The sequence below is a fragment of the Rhipicephalus microplus genome, chromosome X (assembly GCF_043290135.1).
Source record: "Rhipicephalus microplus isolate Deutch F79 chromosome X, USDA_Rmic, whole genome shotgun sequence".
NCBI lineage: Eukaryota > Metazoa > Arthropoda > Arachnida > Ixodida > Ixodidae > Rhipicephalus > Rhipicephalus microplus.
The window spans coordinates 24,975,604-24,991,962 of record NC_134710.1 but is presented as its reverse complement, the minus strand read 5'-3'; the positions used below and the strand labels follow the sequence as shown (position 1 = coordinate 24,991,962).

The 16,359-nt window shown below is 42.6% G+C and overlaps 2 protein-coding genes across 9 annotated transcripts in view; one reads left to right on the top strand and one right to left on the bottom strand.

Moving 5' to 3' along the window:
* The window catches only part of Grasp65 (Golgi reassembly-stacking protein 2), an 80,015-nt gene extending 78,215 nt beyond the window's left edge, over positions 1-1,800 (top strand). For both annotated transcript variants that reach the window (XM_037426683.2, XM_075881991.1), the window contains exon 10: positions 1,402-1,800. In XM_037426683.2, coding sequence (XP_037282580.1) covers positions 1,402-1,457 — 56 coding nt within the window. In that variant the 3' untranslated portion in view covers positions 1,458-1,800. The remainder of the gene's footprint in view (positions 1-1,401) is intronic.
* A 5,420-nt stretch (positions 1,801-7,220) lies between these two features.
* Ae2 (anion exchange protein Ae2) overlaps positions 7,221-16,359 on the bottom strand; it is a 289,588-nt gene continuing 280,449 nt past the window's right edge. For all 7 annotated transcript variants that reach the window (XM_075881985.1, XM_075881984.1, XM_075881990.1 and 4 more), the window contains 3 exons: positions 12,226-12,395; positions 11,991-12,161; positions 7,221-8,770 (listed from right to left, as the gene is read on the bottom strand). In XM_075881985.1, coding sequence (XP_075738100.1) covers positions 8,690-8,770; positions 11,991-12,161; positions 12,226-12,395 — 422 coding nt within the window. In that variant the 3' untranslated portion in view covers positions 7,221-8,689. The remainder of the gene's footprint in view (positions 8,771-11,990; positions 12,162-12,225; positions 12,396-16,359) is intronic.

Genomic DNA, 16,359 nt, shown 5'->3' with positions numbered 1-16,359 from the left:
TTGTAACTGGAAGCCGCTGCTCTCAGCTGCTTTGATATCAAAAGCTAAAAAAAAAAGTGTAGCCTCCGAGACCAAAAACAATTAAAAAAAATATATGAGGTTTTATATCTCGAAGGCCATGCTTTTCAGGCTCTCATGCCATTGTGACAAGGAACAAGGAAGAAAACAAGGAAGGGAATGCGAACATTGCAACGAGAGAGTCACTTCGCATTCTCATTTTGGTGTCCTCACCAACCGGTCTTTTTGAAAAACACTATGCCCGCACATTAAGACCTGCCGATTGCGCATCAAACATACCGGTACACTTGCGAGCGTCGTCCAACGATTCAGATCAGCGTGATAGAATAACACCGCTTTTTCGTCACCTGCACGTGAAAAGGGATCGGAACTTGTTAGAATGCGGCTGAAAATTGATCACTATTTGCTAGAAAAAATGCACTTTTTGGGCTTCGGTACGGCGCAGCATTCGATATAGCCAATATATATCCGGGATCGACTGTATTATTATGTTACAGCATAATCTTGTCCAGGTGAATTGAGCTTTTTATCGTATAAAAATGGCTTATAAATTCACCGGTTAGCAATAGTTTATCTCTTTGTGTGTGTGTTTTTATCTGCCTACTTTTCTGCCACCAATCTCTCAGCAATCTTTTACTTATTTCTGTCACTGAACTGTTTACCTTTCTAATCTTGTGCCTATAGCCCAAGGATTTCTTTTTTACCATCTCTGTGCATATGCATTTATTTTCACTGAATCTTGGTATGTACACCAAACCTCGCTTCAAACAGAAAACCACCACATCCCCTGGAATTACCATAAAGTGTACCCTTGCTTATTACGTATTTACGCTTTCAATAGTTACTCATTGCCCGTTTCCTTTTCATCGCTGCTATCTACATATTTTTTCTGTCTCTCTGACGTCTCGCGTAACGTTCTTTGCACAATATTGTCTACACTGCCAGCCATACACTTGCTGGCAAGTCTCTTAGTTCTTTTTTTTTTATGTATAATATATCTTGAAGACCACGGTCTTTCCATAATCTTGTTTTTCCTGTCTCTTATTCTCTCATTGAAATTTTTTCAAACCAATTTTCGAAGTAGCTACCGTATTCAGTGCCACTACACGCATGTAGTACAGTGAAGTCTAGTCTGTACCTTTTTTAATGTTACACCATGCTATTTTGAGGCATAGGGTGAAACGTAGGGCAGGAAAGAAGTTTTGTGAAGTAAAGCAGGGCAATTTCAACAATGATGCAGAGTATCTTCCAAAACCTGGTTTAATATACTGAATTTCAGAGCAAATTTTCTGCAGTTGTGTAATACTGTTCAATTTTTAATGAAAGTATTATTTCACAACAGCATGTGAAGACATTTTATATAACAATGTGCGAAACTTTCAGGAGTTCGTGAAGAAGCCTCTGCAAAGTCCCAAATGGCGGCGCCCCAGCATCTCTGAAACATCTGCTTGGCATCAAGGACACCATGTCCTCTGCAGTACCCTCTTGGAATATGCAGTGTGATGAAAAAAAGTCTATTCACCAACGGGGAAAACAAGTGAAAATGTCTTCACGGAACTATGGGCACCCTTCCCCCTATGAATTGCCTCTGTTGCTTGGCTGGTTTGTCGCATTATCCTGGGAAAAACAGTTAGTTATTCTGTTGAGTCACTGAATCTCTTTCTTTGTGGCACAAAGCCATTGAAAGCCATTGGTCAAAAAGTTTCTGGGAGATGTTGTAGCAGTTTTGCAGTGCAAGAAAAGAAACAATAAAAGAAAGCAAGAATGTGGACTTTTGAAAAAGTTGCCATCGTTGCTGTGAACTTGTCTTTCTTGCGTAGTTTGCCTTCCCACAAGGTAGTAATATTGCTGGTAGACATAGCTCGGCATACTCATGAGTACACTCACTCACACTCATTCATACTCATTTGAATGTGGTGAGTGTGAGTATGAGTGAGTACTGATGAGTATGAGTAGGAGTGAGTAGAACGTGAGCGAGTACTTATGAGTATGAGTAAGAGTGAGTATGGACGTGAATGAGTACTTTCAGTGTGAGTAGAAGTGAGTATGAACGTGAGTGGGTGCTCATGAGTGTGAGTAGGAGTGAGTATGAACGTGAATGAGTATTCTGAGTGTTAATAGGAGTGAGTATGAACGTGAGTGACTACTCTGAGCGTGAGTAGAATGGAGTATGATTGTGAGTGAGTATTGTGAGTGTGAGTAAGAGTGAGTATGAACGTGAGCGAGTACTTTGAGTGTGAGTATGTATGAGTGAGTTTGAACGTGAGTGAGTACTCATGAGTGTGAGTAGATGTGAATTTGAACGTGAGTGAGTACTCATCAGTGTGAGTATCCGTGAGTATGAAGGTGAGTGAGTATTCACCAGTGTGAGTAGGAATGAGTGAGAGCTTGTGAGTGTGAGTAGGAGTATGAACGTGAGTGAGTACTCACGAGTGTGAGTAGAAGTGCATTTAAACATGAGTGAGTACTGATGAGTGTGAGTATTCGTTAGTATGAACGTGAGTGAGTATTTATGAGTGTGATTAGGAGTGAGTGAGAGCTCATGAATGTGAGTAGGAGTAAGTACAAACGTGGGTGAGTACTCACGAGTGTGAGTAGACTTGACTGCGAAGGTGAGTGAATTGCTGTGAGTGTGAGTAGCAACGAGTAGGAACATGAGTTAGTTACTATGAATGTGATGAATATTCATAACCATCGCAACGGCGTCCTCAATACGTTGGAAATAACGGGCACTATGGCATGCAAGCTTCCTGTACGTAAAAGCCTTCAGCTAGTTTGGAAACTGGGGGAGCCGTCCTACATCAGATGGGGGGGGGGGGGGGGGCGAGGTGACTGCGCAACAAATGGAGTTGAGGGTAGACGTCTATTTTATTGTAATTTGAATTTTCTAGGCTGAATAACTTTGAACTGCCTGTCCCTATATATACCGTTCATCCTGCACTTACCTCTTGCGCCTTCAGTCTACGCAACACGCTGATAATACATATAAAACAACAAGGTCTTGAGAAGCCCTTTAACAAAAATCCCCGCGCGAGCCGGTTCAGAAAAAAGAAATGCACTGCGCAAACGACAAAAAAAAAACGCTGAAATGGCCCGCGAGAGAAAGCACATTGTGTGCCCGACGCACATTGTGTGCAGCGATTTTCCAGTTTCTATCTCTGCGTTGTCCCTCAAGTGAAGGTTGCCTTGAACGAAAACCTTAAGTGATCTCATGACCTCTCAAGTGCGAATCTGTGTACAAACTTCGCCTTCTCAGTGCCCCATCAAGAAAAAAAAAGGAAAGCTTGGAGGACGATTGAGCTTCGCCGTCAATGGTATAGTATGCAATAGCGTAATCGGACCTTGTTCGCATCGCAGTTTCAATCTATACCCTCGCTTCACTTTTCGGCGGCTTATTATGCCTTCAGCAGTGCAGACACAATGTGCAATAAGCGCCCAATCACCCTTGATAATTTATTCTATCATTCACATAATGCGGGCTAGTACAAAAACACACATAATGCAACTCGTTAATTACCGTTTCATTAGGCTGTCCGCGATAACCCTGCGTACGCACACTGCCAATAAACGTTAACCGCGTCCGCAGATCCATAAATAAGGCCCCCTGCAATCGTCAGTGCCGGCACGGAACAAACGAAGTCTCCATGTGAGCGCGATCCACAGAGGAAGGAAAACATCTCTGAAGATGTGCACAATTTCTCGAATGCAAAACTGCCGTACGCAACGCATTCCATCTGAAGGCGAGGCAGAGAGGGGAGGCGCCGTCTCGACGGTCGTGCCGGACCACAGAACACCTACCAGTGGCCGGGCGGCCGTGGTGGCCGAGGCCCGGCGCCCGCCTGTCCCGCTAGTGCAGTCAGAAGGGGCTATGGGCAGTGGAACGAACGAAGCGGCCGAGCCGGATGGCATGGCAACGTCTTGGGTTCTGGCGGGTAATCATAGCGGCGGCCGTGTAGTATACTGAAACTGTCGAGAGCGTCTCTATTTCGCGCGCCTACGAAAGCGTGTTTTGAGTGCTTGTAACATATTACTGAGATTCTAAACGATGTCTCAGCGTCTCCTACGCGTCATGGCACACAAATGAATGTACAGGTGCGTCGTAATTGCGCTGAGTCATTGCCTGTTTGTGGAGCCTACCGACCCTTAAAGAAAGCGACAATTGTTCAGCTCGATCGTTTCTTTAGTAACCTGAGTACACGTAACGCTACCTCAATGTTAATATTCATCATCGGCCTGACAATGTTCACTGCAGGACAAAGGCCTCTCCCATGATCCACCACTCAACTCGGTCCTGTGCTTGCTGCTGCCATTATGTACCGGCGAACTTCCTAATCTCATCTGCCCACCTAACTTACTGTTTCCACCTAACCCGTTTGCTTTCTCTGGAAATCCGGTCAGTTATGCTTAATGACCAGCTGTTATCTTGCCTACGCGCTACATGCGCGGCCCATGTCCATTTCTTCTTCTTGATCTCAACTGTGATACCCTTAACCCCGGTTCGTTCCCTGATCCACTCGGCTATCTTCTTGACTCTTAAGGTTACAACTACTATTTTCCTTTTCATCGCTCTCTGCGTCGTCCTCAATTTAAGCTGAACCCTTTTTGTAAGCCTCCAGGTTTCTGCTCAGTAGTTAAGTACCGGCAAGATACAGCTGTTATATACCTTCGTCTTAAGGAGATAGTGACAATCTACCTGTCATGAGCTGAGAATGCTTGCCGAATCTTCTCCACCCCACTCTTATTCTTCTTCAGTCTCGTGGCTCGGCTCCGCAGGTACTACCTGTCCTAAGTAGACGTATATACCTTTTCCAACTTCAAGTGCACTGCCACCTATCTCGAAGCACTGTTTTCTTTTGAGGTTGTTGTTCATTACTCTCGTTTTCTGCCGGTTATTTTATAGATTCCAAGAGAAGGAAAGCGGGAAAAGGGGAGACAAAGTTTGGTGGGCAGATGAGATTGGGAAGTTAGCGGGTATGAAGTGGCAACAGCAAGCAAAGGACCGAGTTGACTGGCGGAACAGGGGAGAGGCCTTTGTCCTGTTGTGATGATGATGATTATGTGAATGTAAAAGTACGCGAGTGAGTGCGCCTGAGTATGGGTGGGCTTAAGTATGAAGGTGAATTCTTATGTTAGTGCAGAGATGAGTGAGGGCCTATGATCTTGAGCAGGCGTGAGTATGAAGGTGAGTGAGTAACTATGAGTCTTAATCGAGGTGCATGAGAAATTGAGGTACAAAAAGGAGACACCTGGACAGGGTGCTCTGTCTCGAGGTGTCTTCCTTTTGCACTTCAATTTTTCACGCACCTCAGTTAAGATGAATTACCAACTCTCCCAGCAGTCCGTGTTTCTCTAAGAGTGTGAGTAGTCGTGAGTATGAACGGGAGTGAGTACTCTTGAGTATAAGTGAGTATGAACGTGAGTGAGTACTCATGAGTATGAGTAAGAGTGAGTATGAACGTGAATGAGTACTTTCAGTGTGAGTAGAAGTGAGTTTGAACGTGAGTGAGTGCTCATAAGTGTGAGTAGGAGTGAGTATGAACGTGAGTGAGTACTTTGAGTCTGAGAAGGAGTGAGTATGAACGTGAGTAGGAGTGAGTGTGAGCAGGCGTGAGTATGAACGTGAGTGAGGGCCTGTGAGTGGGAGTAGACGTGAGTATGAACATGAGGGTGAAGGCTGAAAAAATTGTGGTGAGCGAGTAGTTTCTCAAAGTGCCGACCTATGCCGGTAGAAGTATTTTCTATGGCTGCTCAGGATTTTCAGAGTGTTGTGAAAAGACTTGAATTTCAAACCTTTTTTTTTTTTTTTGTTATTCACTGTACTCAGTTTTTGAAGGATGCAAATATGTATGATTTCCCAATTTGAATATACCTTATTTCATAGCTGAGTGATGTAAGCATATGTCAGCTGAATTAATATAAAAATATGCTCTTTGCACCAATGATGCCCCTTTCTTTTGGTACTTGGGAGCATGCTCCTGTGGTCTCATTGGCTCTATTTTCACATAGTACTACACATTTTAGTTGTAATGGTACAACTAGCTATCTTCGGGATAATCTACATTTAGATGTCTAGGCCGCCTTGGATGCACTTTATGCTTGGCCGAGTTTGAATGTTTGCAAGTTGCCATCACCAACATCTAATTTGGGCTGGCGATCAGTATAAAGGCCTGGGGCCACAAACCATGTTTTTGATGTTGAAAGTTCTACAGTGAGCCATCTGCTGCACAGGCTGATCATTCTTCTTATTCTTTTGGAGAAGTGAGGGTATGGAGCGAGGTTATATACATGGTTAAACTCCAGTCGGAGCAAGTATAGTACATGCTAACAGATCCCACCGTGGCAAGTGGCTGAACGGAAGCAACACATGCGAGTAGTTGCCTTGGTAACTGGAACAGAGGCAATATTGTTGTCTACTGCCAGATGCCGCTCTCGTTATAAGATTTACATTGTCACTGCAAATAGCCACGTTTTTATTCCTATTGCTCCATGTTCGAAGGATACATACCCATGAAAATAAGTGGGCACCCATGGAAATCCCCCTAGCCCAAGTTATCCCACGCAGATTCCAGAGTAGCCATCTAGTTTGAAGCAATGCTTCCTTTATTTCTTTCAATGCCAGTGCAAACTCCCGCTAATCAACGGGAGCAGTTGGTCAGCCTTAGTTCAGGGAATGGTCATGATGCGACGCTGCATGAGGGGTCACGCTGGTTGCGCCAGATGTGCTTCCGAGCCCTTTCCACTGGAGATGCAATAGGCGTGTTTCCCACTACAATTTTTTTTTGTTCCTTCGTGCTCCTCCTTTCGTAGCTCGTGAGGCACTGCATGAGGGGGCTCTTTTCTCCATGACGGCAAAGCACACGCAAAGGCTAGGCGATGTGCTAGTGCAGGGATGGGCTAAAGAAAAGGGTGGTAAACAGCTGGATCGGGCGCATCTGGCTGGCACTGATAAAATAGAGGAGGTGTTGGTTGAAGGGAAGGACTCATCCAGTGGAACAGTGCTCTCAAGTTTTGGCACGTTATTAAAATTGTCATTAAAGAGCATTAGTAGCATGGGCCTGCAAATTCGTACCTCGTCAGTAGCTTTTTTAACAAAGCTGAGAAGCTTAGCATTGTTGATACAGCTGTGGTCTGTCTGTCTGAAATGTTTAGTCCAAAGCAAATGCTGAAAGTTACACTGTATGAACGAGTTAGGGAAACAAAGGTAATGTCATATTTTTATTAAAACAATGCAAAAATAGTTAAATATCAACATTGCATTTATGATGTAGCAAAGTGTTGCACTGCATAAGTACAGCAGTGCCAGCTTTCATGAACATTCATCAGGCATAATGTATAATAGGAAAACATTGATCTGAAGAGCTATACAGGTCCATTGCAAAACAGCAATGGCAGTAAACAGATCGAGCAACAAGGGATAGTTTTCCACAAAAGCAAAAACCCTTTCTGCAAGGTACATCAAATAATTAAATTATATAGGTGGTGAAGACAGTCACACTATCACCACTTTAAACAAAAATATTGTGTGCGGTTTCTACCTCCTAATAACAATGCATTTCATGCGCAACTTGAAATAAATGCTGTGCCATATGTGCTTGCATACCATAGCTTGTCCTTGTTGCACACATTCAAGCATAAACACTATTATCCACATTGCAGCAGTCCAATCCTTAATGAACCCACGTTGTCACTGCTCACAGATTTGTGCATTTCAGCGATCGTAAGAACCTGGCCTGCAACTGTCAAGGAATGAAAGCAACCCCCTGAAGTGACAACTACAAAAAGTGTTCGTATGAACAGTTTTGGTGGCTAACGTCAGCACTGACTTTCAACAGCCACTATCAGCATCATTGACAATGCTGTTTTATTCTCTTAAGACCCTGCAAATGTTCCTTACATCATTAAACTTGGTGGATTCTAACTGAACACAAGTCTACCACCAAAAACAGCATTTTGGACCTCTGAAGCTATATTTCATAAGGATATCGCATTGTTACAAAGTTAATGTAAGTGTATATATGTATATAATGTGCTCATGTACACTGAATCAGTGGACAAGAAGCTGAACAAAGCTTTACAGTCATTTTCTTTTTCCATGCATGATCACAAAAAGGCAGAACAAGTTCATTGCTACAGGTTTCACAGGTAACAGTTATGCAGAAAAAAGTGATAAGGCCTCCGCATCACAAACAAGCAAGCAAGCTCCAACATGTTCAGGCGATAGTTAAACACTACCATTGTATACACTAAACTTCCAACACAGGGCAACAGTATACTATGTATGTGTGCGTGTGTGTGTGTATATATATATATATAAAGAAAGCAGCTGCTTCCCACCAGGAAATGGGACTGAGTTCCAGACACCATGGCACTTTGATTAGATTCCACAGCACTATATCAGCATTCAACAAAATTGAGACTACACAAATGTGAAAACAGAAAAAGTAACAGGCCTCTGCGTAAGTATGGCATATCAACACTCAACAGGTGACAAGTGGAGGTATTGTCATGGGAGAGTTCTTGGAACACTGATCAGATCGTAGGCTCTTTGAGCTATGGTACATGGGTTCATTGGCAGCAACTCCATGTGTTTATGTACAAGGCTATGAAAAGATGGTGCGTGACATGCAAATAACTAAAACAGTAAAACGGTTGAGTGAAAAAAAAAATGACATTAACTAGGTAGCAATGTCTGCTGATAAAAATCTGGATCATCTTCCTCATCAGACTGCAGGCTTACATCATCTCCATCCAGCTGAAAAAAAAAAATTTGCATCAGATAAAGTGGTGGGTCAAGCAAAGAGTTAAAATGAAGGTTTCTTGGCTTGTAACAAGTTTTAAATTCATAAGTGTAATAAAATGTGTTGAGTCAGTCAAATAATACTCTAGTGCATTTGTATATATGTGTCCTCTCACTTCACAGTTTTTTGCCTACTGTAAGGCTGCATTCGTTATCTGGATATGCCTCGGCTAAGTTGCACAAATTCACTACCATAAAAAAACTGTTGAAGCATGTGCTTAGAGCACATAACAATATGCAAAGGATAGCAGTGAAGAGTATTTCCTTTCCAAGTGACAACATTAACAAGTAGACGCCAATCGCACTAAGCAAGTGGTACAAAGAACCAGAAGCATCATTTGCTAGTGGTATCTCTTATGCGAGACACTATTTCAGGCGCGGTACCAATGTGTGCAAACACTGGAAAAATTTACCATGTTGACTGCATGCTGTTCAACTAATGTTTGTATTTCTGTCTCTACTCATTCACATTGCAAGATAGTTGAAAGTTTTTGGAAGCAACGGACAATAGACATAACTTTCCCCCATCCCATTGTTCTTATACTGTCAGTGTCGTTTGCATTAATCTCCTGAACCATTGACTGGTCGCACAAAATGAACTGACTTGCTTTATCACACAATTTCGTCCGATTTTTTATGCACATGACAGCTTGTAGGGCTTCAATTGACATGCATTTCACTTAGTTGTACATTAACAGGCAAGAAAAGCAAGTATCTTCAAAATACACCATTGTTATTTGTTTTGAATGACCACTGCTTTAACAATAAATGTTGGCAACTTTTGGGCAGAAATATCAGTGAGAACCAACAGACAATGATGCCAAGGCAAGTATGGGGGATGTGATTAGAAGTAGTTGTAATGTAAATGTGAAGAAAAAGAGTGGACGAAAAGATAACTTGCCGCTTGCAGGGACCAAACCTGCAACCTTCGAATAATGCATCCGTTGCTCAACCACTGAGCTACGGTGGCACTGATCCCTCCGTCCAGTTTATAGGGCATATATGTGCATCTGAACGTGGGAGTATCAGTCAGCGCTGCCAGTAACCATTACGGTGAGTGTGGAACACTCTTTCTTAACTGTTGGTGTCGCGCAGCACGTGATCTTATTAGGAGCTGGCAGCTAACCAATAATCCCTTAAATAATACCTGAGGGCATCAAGTCTGCCAAAATGAGATCCTTGCTGTGACTGAAGAGTAAATTTAAGAGCTCGTTTTGTTTGTTAGAAAATATCAATGAGAATGAATGGACAATGATGCCACGAAAGTATAAAGGATGTTGTTGGAAGTAATTGTAATGTAAATGTGAAGAAAAAATGTGGATGAAATATAACTACCTGGCGGCAGGCACCAAGTTACATTTCTGTCCACTTTTCTTTGTTCACATTTAGGTTACAATTACTTCTAATAACATTCCCTAATCTTTCCTTGGCATCACTCTTAGTTCTCATTGATAGTGTCTAACAAAGAAAATAATCCCTTATATTTACACTTACTTTGGGAGGAAATGATTGCATAAAAATTTTATCATTTGTCCAGTTTTAATACCACAGAAAATCAGTGTCAGTACAGTAGTGGAACACATCTTAAGCAATAGCCTGTGCCTCTGACTGAAACACTAAACACATACACCTACACTCAATTTTGATAATTTATATGACGTGAAGTTTCGACCAGATGAAATACAGCAACTGCCTTTTCTGCACACCAGGCATTGTTGGTTTCAATATCAAAATTGTGAATAGGTAATAAGCCAATTCACATGTGATTTTTTTTATTTATAAAAAATGAAGTTTGTCATATACATATTATGACAACCTACAACTCTTCTAAACCAACTGTTCTCAAATTAATAATTAAAAATTTAATTAACAAGCTTTCCTTGAAGGGGCCCTTCAACACTATTGAAGCACCCATTTTTTATTTGTGGTTTGCATAGACCGATAGTTGCAGAGAATTTTAGCATAGGTCTAAGTGCTGATATGAAATGATTTATTATTTCAATCACGCAATAATGCACTACATCGCTGCCAACCGCATCATCACGTATTGGCACTCGCCAGAACTTTGCGGGCGGAAATGACGCCGGAAGGTTGCCACCATATGATTGGATAAATGTAACGTTAGAAGAATTCGCAGTGTAGCATCAAAACCGAGGTTACTAATCTATTTCATTTTTCTTCTCTGTGCTTTTTCATCGAACCCTGAACAGACGCAGCCACAACAAAAAAGATTATTGTGGCTACAAAGCACGACAGAGACGCTGGCTGCCAGTTTTGGATTTTTGGCTTGTGCGAGTCGGATGCACATACGAAAGACCTCTCTTTCTTCCCTCTTATTGCTTTTGAGAGTTAGCGAGCTGTCTCTTTCTGCACGTGGGCTGTTGTTGAAGGGGTGCAGTGCACCATTGTTGTTCATCGGGCGGCTCACCGAACGCGCGAAGGGTCAACAGTACTTCCCTGTCCTGTTCATTCCACACGTTCCTTTTTTCGGAATAAGAAAAGGAAGCGACTTGTAATGTTGTAAAAAACAAGAAAAAAGCTCGCTTCGACACAGTAGCTTCCGCTCACGTTCTTGTATGTGGGGTTTAACGTCCCAAAACCACCATACGATTATGAGAGATGCTGTAGTGGAGGGCTCCGAAAATTTCGACTACGTGGGGTTTTTTAACGTACACCCGAATCTGAGCATACGGGCCTACAGCATTTTTGCCCACGTTTGTTACTGTGGCAACGAGGTGAACATTACTTTAAAAAGAAAAAAAAAAGCAAGCTTCCCCTACGTAGGCGCTTGCAGCTTATTTCATTGGGGCAGCCCTCTGACGTCACGGGCGAGTGAAATGAGGTCAAGTGACCCTATGAAAATTGAGCTAAGGGTCGGCCTTTTTTCGTTCTTGTATTTTGAATATTTTAAGTCGAATAACTTCAGACCGTGTGCCGTTATCATTGCTGCATTAGTCTGTCAGTACTTCAGTCTACAAAACCCACGAATAAAACGGAGAGGGTTGAATAGTGTTATACCGCCTCTTTAATTAGCCATCTGAATGTTAACTTTAGCAGCAGCAAGATTTTTTTGCCCTGAAGTAAAGTTTGTGTGAAACGAAGACAGGTGCCTTGCTGTTATAAAATCTCTATTGTCTAAAAAAAAAAGAACCCTCTAGGACAAAATATAACTCACACACTGCAATTCTTTTTCTGTGAAAAAGTACTTCAGCTGAATCCGCAGTGGAATCATAAGCAGCAGCACAAAAGGGAAAGCCAAGGCTAGTGAAGATGACTTGACCGCCCAAAGTACAATAAGGCAGACCACTTGCAGAAGAGTGTAGAGGTGCATCTTGGTAGCTTTCACCTGGCAATAAAAAAAGAACAATATAAATAACTGCACAGATAGTGATGGTAAAATTATGATATACCTTTTGAGCGTAAGGCACACTTGGGAAGTGTTTCGTTGGCTTGAAGAAAAGAATCATGCGCTCAAATAGTTGTATTCCAATCATAGAAGTGATCCCCATGTAAAGGAAAACTCCAAACAGCACAGCAACAGGAACTTCTCGCAACAAAGGGCTCATGAAGACTGACAACCCTGAGTGGAAAAGCAAGAGAGAATGTAAAAATGGCAACTTATTATGCCCTTCATAAACACTGCACGTACACAGAAAGTCATACTCACCCACATTAAAAACATTGATGAAACTACAATAACAGGATTTCATATCCCAAAGACGCTGTGTAAGCTGAGAGGGATGCCATCAATAAATTAACAGAATTTTGACTACCTGACATTATTTTATGTCCCCTAACATCATTTGCCAAATATCTGAAATCATTACCGGTTCTTCCTTTTTTGCTAAAAGCTTCCAGGTAATGTTATCAAAAACAATGTGGGAGGTCTTGAAGATCTTCCCCAATTGGCATCAAACTCATTCTTGTAATCTGTTGGGAAAAATAAAACTGAAAAACGGCAACTTTAGTGTGTATATCGAAGACAAATATAACAAAAAAATGTTGGAGTGAGCAAGTGAGAATATAGTATTGAGAAATAACTATAAAGACAGGTGTGGCGGTGCTGTAAAAACCGGACTACAGGTCAGACCGAAATGTAGGTCGACCCCCCCCCCAACTTTGAATTCCGACAATGTTCTGTTTGGCCTTTCATAATACTGTTGCCAGATAAAGGGTCAGTGTTGCCAGACTGCCACCAGATTTGGCAGGTAAATTTGCCCCTGCAGCTGTGCCTTTCTCGTAAGGGCTCTGTGTCGCCCGCGGTGCATTTCGCAAGTGCGTGTGCGAAGTTGATTGATATGTGGGGTTTAACGTCCCAAAACCACTATATGATTATGAGAGACGCCGTAGTGGAGGGCTCCGGAAATTTAGACCACCTGGGGTTCTTTAACGTGCACCCAAATCTGAGTACACGGGCCTACAACATTTCCGCCTCCATCGGAAATGCAGCCGCCGCAGCCGGGATTCGAACCCGCGCCCTGCGGGTCAGCAGCCGAGTACCTTAGCCACTAGACCACCGCAGCGGGGCGCGTGTGCGAAGTTGGCCGTTTCAATTAAAGAAATTAACTTGCAACATGCATTGCAGAAGTTGGGCGCTTTCTCTTGTTGTGTGGGCAGCTGTGCAATTAAGAGGTCAAACTCGATCGTGGCGGCTGCATTTCCGATAGAGGTGGAAATGTTGTAGGCCCATGTGCTCAGATTTGGGCGCACGTTAAAGAACCCCAGGTAGTCGAAATTTCCAAAGCCCTCCACTACAGCGTATCTCATAATCATATGGTGGTTTTAGGATGTTAAATCCCACATATCAATCAATCAATCGGTCATGTCTAAGAAATAGGGAATGAACGTGCAATGGCATGTATGAGTAAACGCTCAAGGAAAACCGAATTTGTGAGCCGCGTTTCAATACATCAGACTCGTGTTGCCCAAGCACGGAATATCTCCATGGCTGCGCGTACCTAGTGGACACAATGATGCGTTTTCTGGGGAACCGAATAGAGTCGCACCAGGCGGTGCGCTTCCTTTAACAGATCATGCTCAATCGTTTCATCAGCGGTGCCCATAAGTCCCATCATGTAGCAATGCTGTTGACAAAGCACAATGACAAAACACTGATACTTGAGCAGCTTGTTATCGAAATTTTTGTACCCTTTTTGGCACACGGAAGTACACCGCCTCAGCACAAAGTCCTTCCATTTCATAAATCGGCGCACCCATAATGGCCCAGAGTCATATCTCGATAGCTTTCACACAGATGCACTCCGTTGTAACTGGTAGCAACCTTGCACGCACGCTCCCGGATTAACTCGGCAAGTAGCATTTCTAGTTCGGGGTGCACTGCAGTCCGTCCATGAAACAAAGTTTTTTTTTTTTTGTTGCTGCAGGATGCGATGCACTGCTTTTGGCTCCTCCAGTATCGGACGCTTTTTTCCTATGCATCGAATTCCTATCGTGCCGCCATACTAGATAACTTTTTTTCTTAAAGCCTGTTGTAAACTGCTGTCAACTACCACTCATTTCTGAAGAAAACAGAAAAAAGAAAACAGCAGACTGACAAAGATAACCGAAGCAAAATGCCCTTGCTAGTACACTGTAAGCCTTGCCTAAGCTAGCGAAACGGCGCCGCTGCTGATGCTCGTGATAGCAATGGAGGTTTTCGACCTTAGCTGCCTAGTGCTGCAAGACTTCCACATTTTTTTCTGCTAATGACTGGTATATAACACGAAACTCGACTTTTCATCGCATTTTTTTTAAAGAGAAATTCTACCTATACTCCGGTTTTACAGTAGTTTTTTCTTCTAAACAGTGATATGCAGTACTTTTATAAATCACGAACTTGCAACTAACTTCCCATAATCACTGGGATGAGTAGTATTGTAATGTAAAGTAATGTAATGTATTGTAATGTAATTAAGTAGTATTGTAATGCAACCAGTAGTATTTATAACATTTATGAATGTGTGGGGAGCAGCAGAGAAAGGGTAACATTACATATTGCGGAGATGAAGAAACAGCGTTCCGGACAACCAATATCAAAAGGGAGGCAGCCATTGAACTATATCAATCCCCAAAAGATGAAGTCAATAAGATGAAGTTTTACGATGATTCAAAATGGTGAGCCGTACTGCTCAAACACAAATATGGATGATGATGATGATATCTGGGGTTTATTGTCCCAAAACCACCATATGATTATGAGAGACGCCGTAGTGGAGGGCTCGGGAAATTTAGACCACCTGGGGTTCTTTAACGTGCGCCCAAATCTGAGCACACGGGCCTAGAACATTTCCGCCTCCATCAGAATGCAGCCGCCACAGCCGGGATTCGATCCTGCGACCTGCGGGTCAGCAGCCGAGTACCTTAGCCACTAGACCACCGCGGCGGGACTCGAACACAAATATGGAGAATAACGAAAAGGTGGGCTAGTTGGTTAGGGTTCATAGTGAATTATATGAGGCAGCGCTAGAACTTCTTTTCTAGTCCTTGTATTTGTTCTAGCGCTGCCCCATATGATTCACTATGAACCAAATATAGAGTTTGTAATTATCCTAATGTGTAGTTATAAGAGAAAATTTACCAATTACAACTATTTGTCTTTAGTGTCGGCAAATGGTGAAAAAAAATTTCCACATGCTTTATTATGCCAAAGCATCAGTACTGATGTGGATAACGACTTAGTTACATTGTTGACGGCTCTGATCATAAAAATGTTTTGTCGTAAAGTGGCAAAAGATTGCCAGAGCTGCAAAGTTAATGCAGAAACCACTGAGCGAAAACAAACTTTAATTTGCGCCAGACACTTGGTGCTGCTTGCCAATTACAAGAGCACCTGTCTTGTTCAGATTCGCACATTATTCCTGTAGTTAACTGCTATCCACCTAATATGGCCAATAGTGCTTTTATTTAACTCAGGTGACTTCAAACAGCAACCTGCACAAACGAATGCGGGACAGCAGTGAGCAGCTTACTATTGCCATGAGAATAAGACCAATAGGAAGACCTTGCCTCCCTTAAGCATTTACTATTGTATATAATAATTCTTGGGGTTTAATCACCCAAAACCATGATACGATTATGAGAGACTCCAACAAGATTTGGAGGAGAGGAGGGGGCTTGTTTAATGGCGGACTGCAATTCAAGATGGCAGCGAAAGAGTCGGCAATAAAGTAAAGGAAGAGGTGTAAATGTAAAAGCTTGTTTTTTTTTTGTTAAGACGCAATATTATTGAGAAGCAACAGATAGTCATGCCAAGGAAAGTATAGGGGATGTTATTAAAGGTAGTTGTAATGTAAATGTGAAGAAAGAAAAGTGGGCGAAGAGATATTTTGCCACTGGCAGGGAATGAACCTGCGACCTTTGAATAACACGTCCGATGCTCTACCACTGAACTATGGTGGCGGTCATCGCCCCGCCGACTTTATAGGGCATATATGTGCATTTGAACCTGGGATTGTACGTCAGTGCTGTCTGTTGCCATTAAGGCGAGTGTGGAACACTCTTTTGCTTATGGGCGTCACATAGCATGTGATCTTATAAGGAGCTGG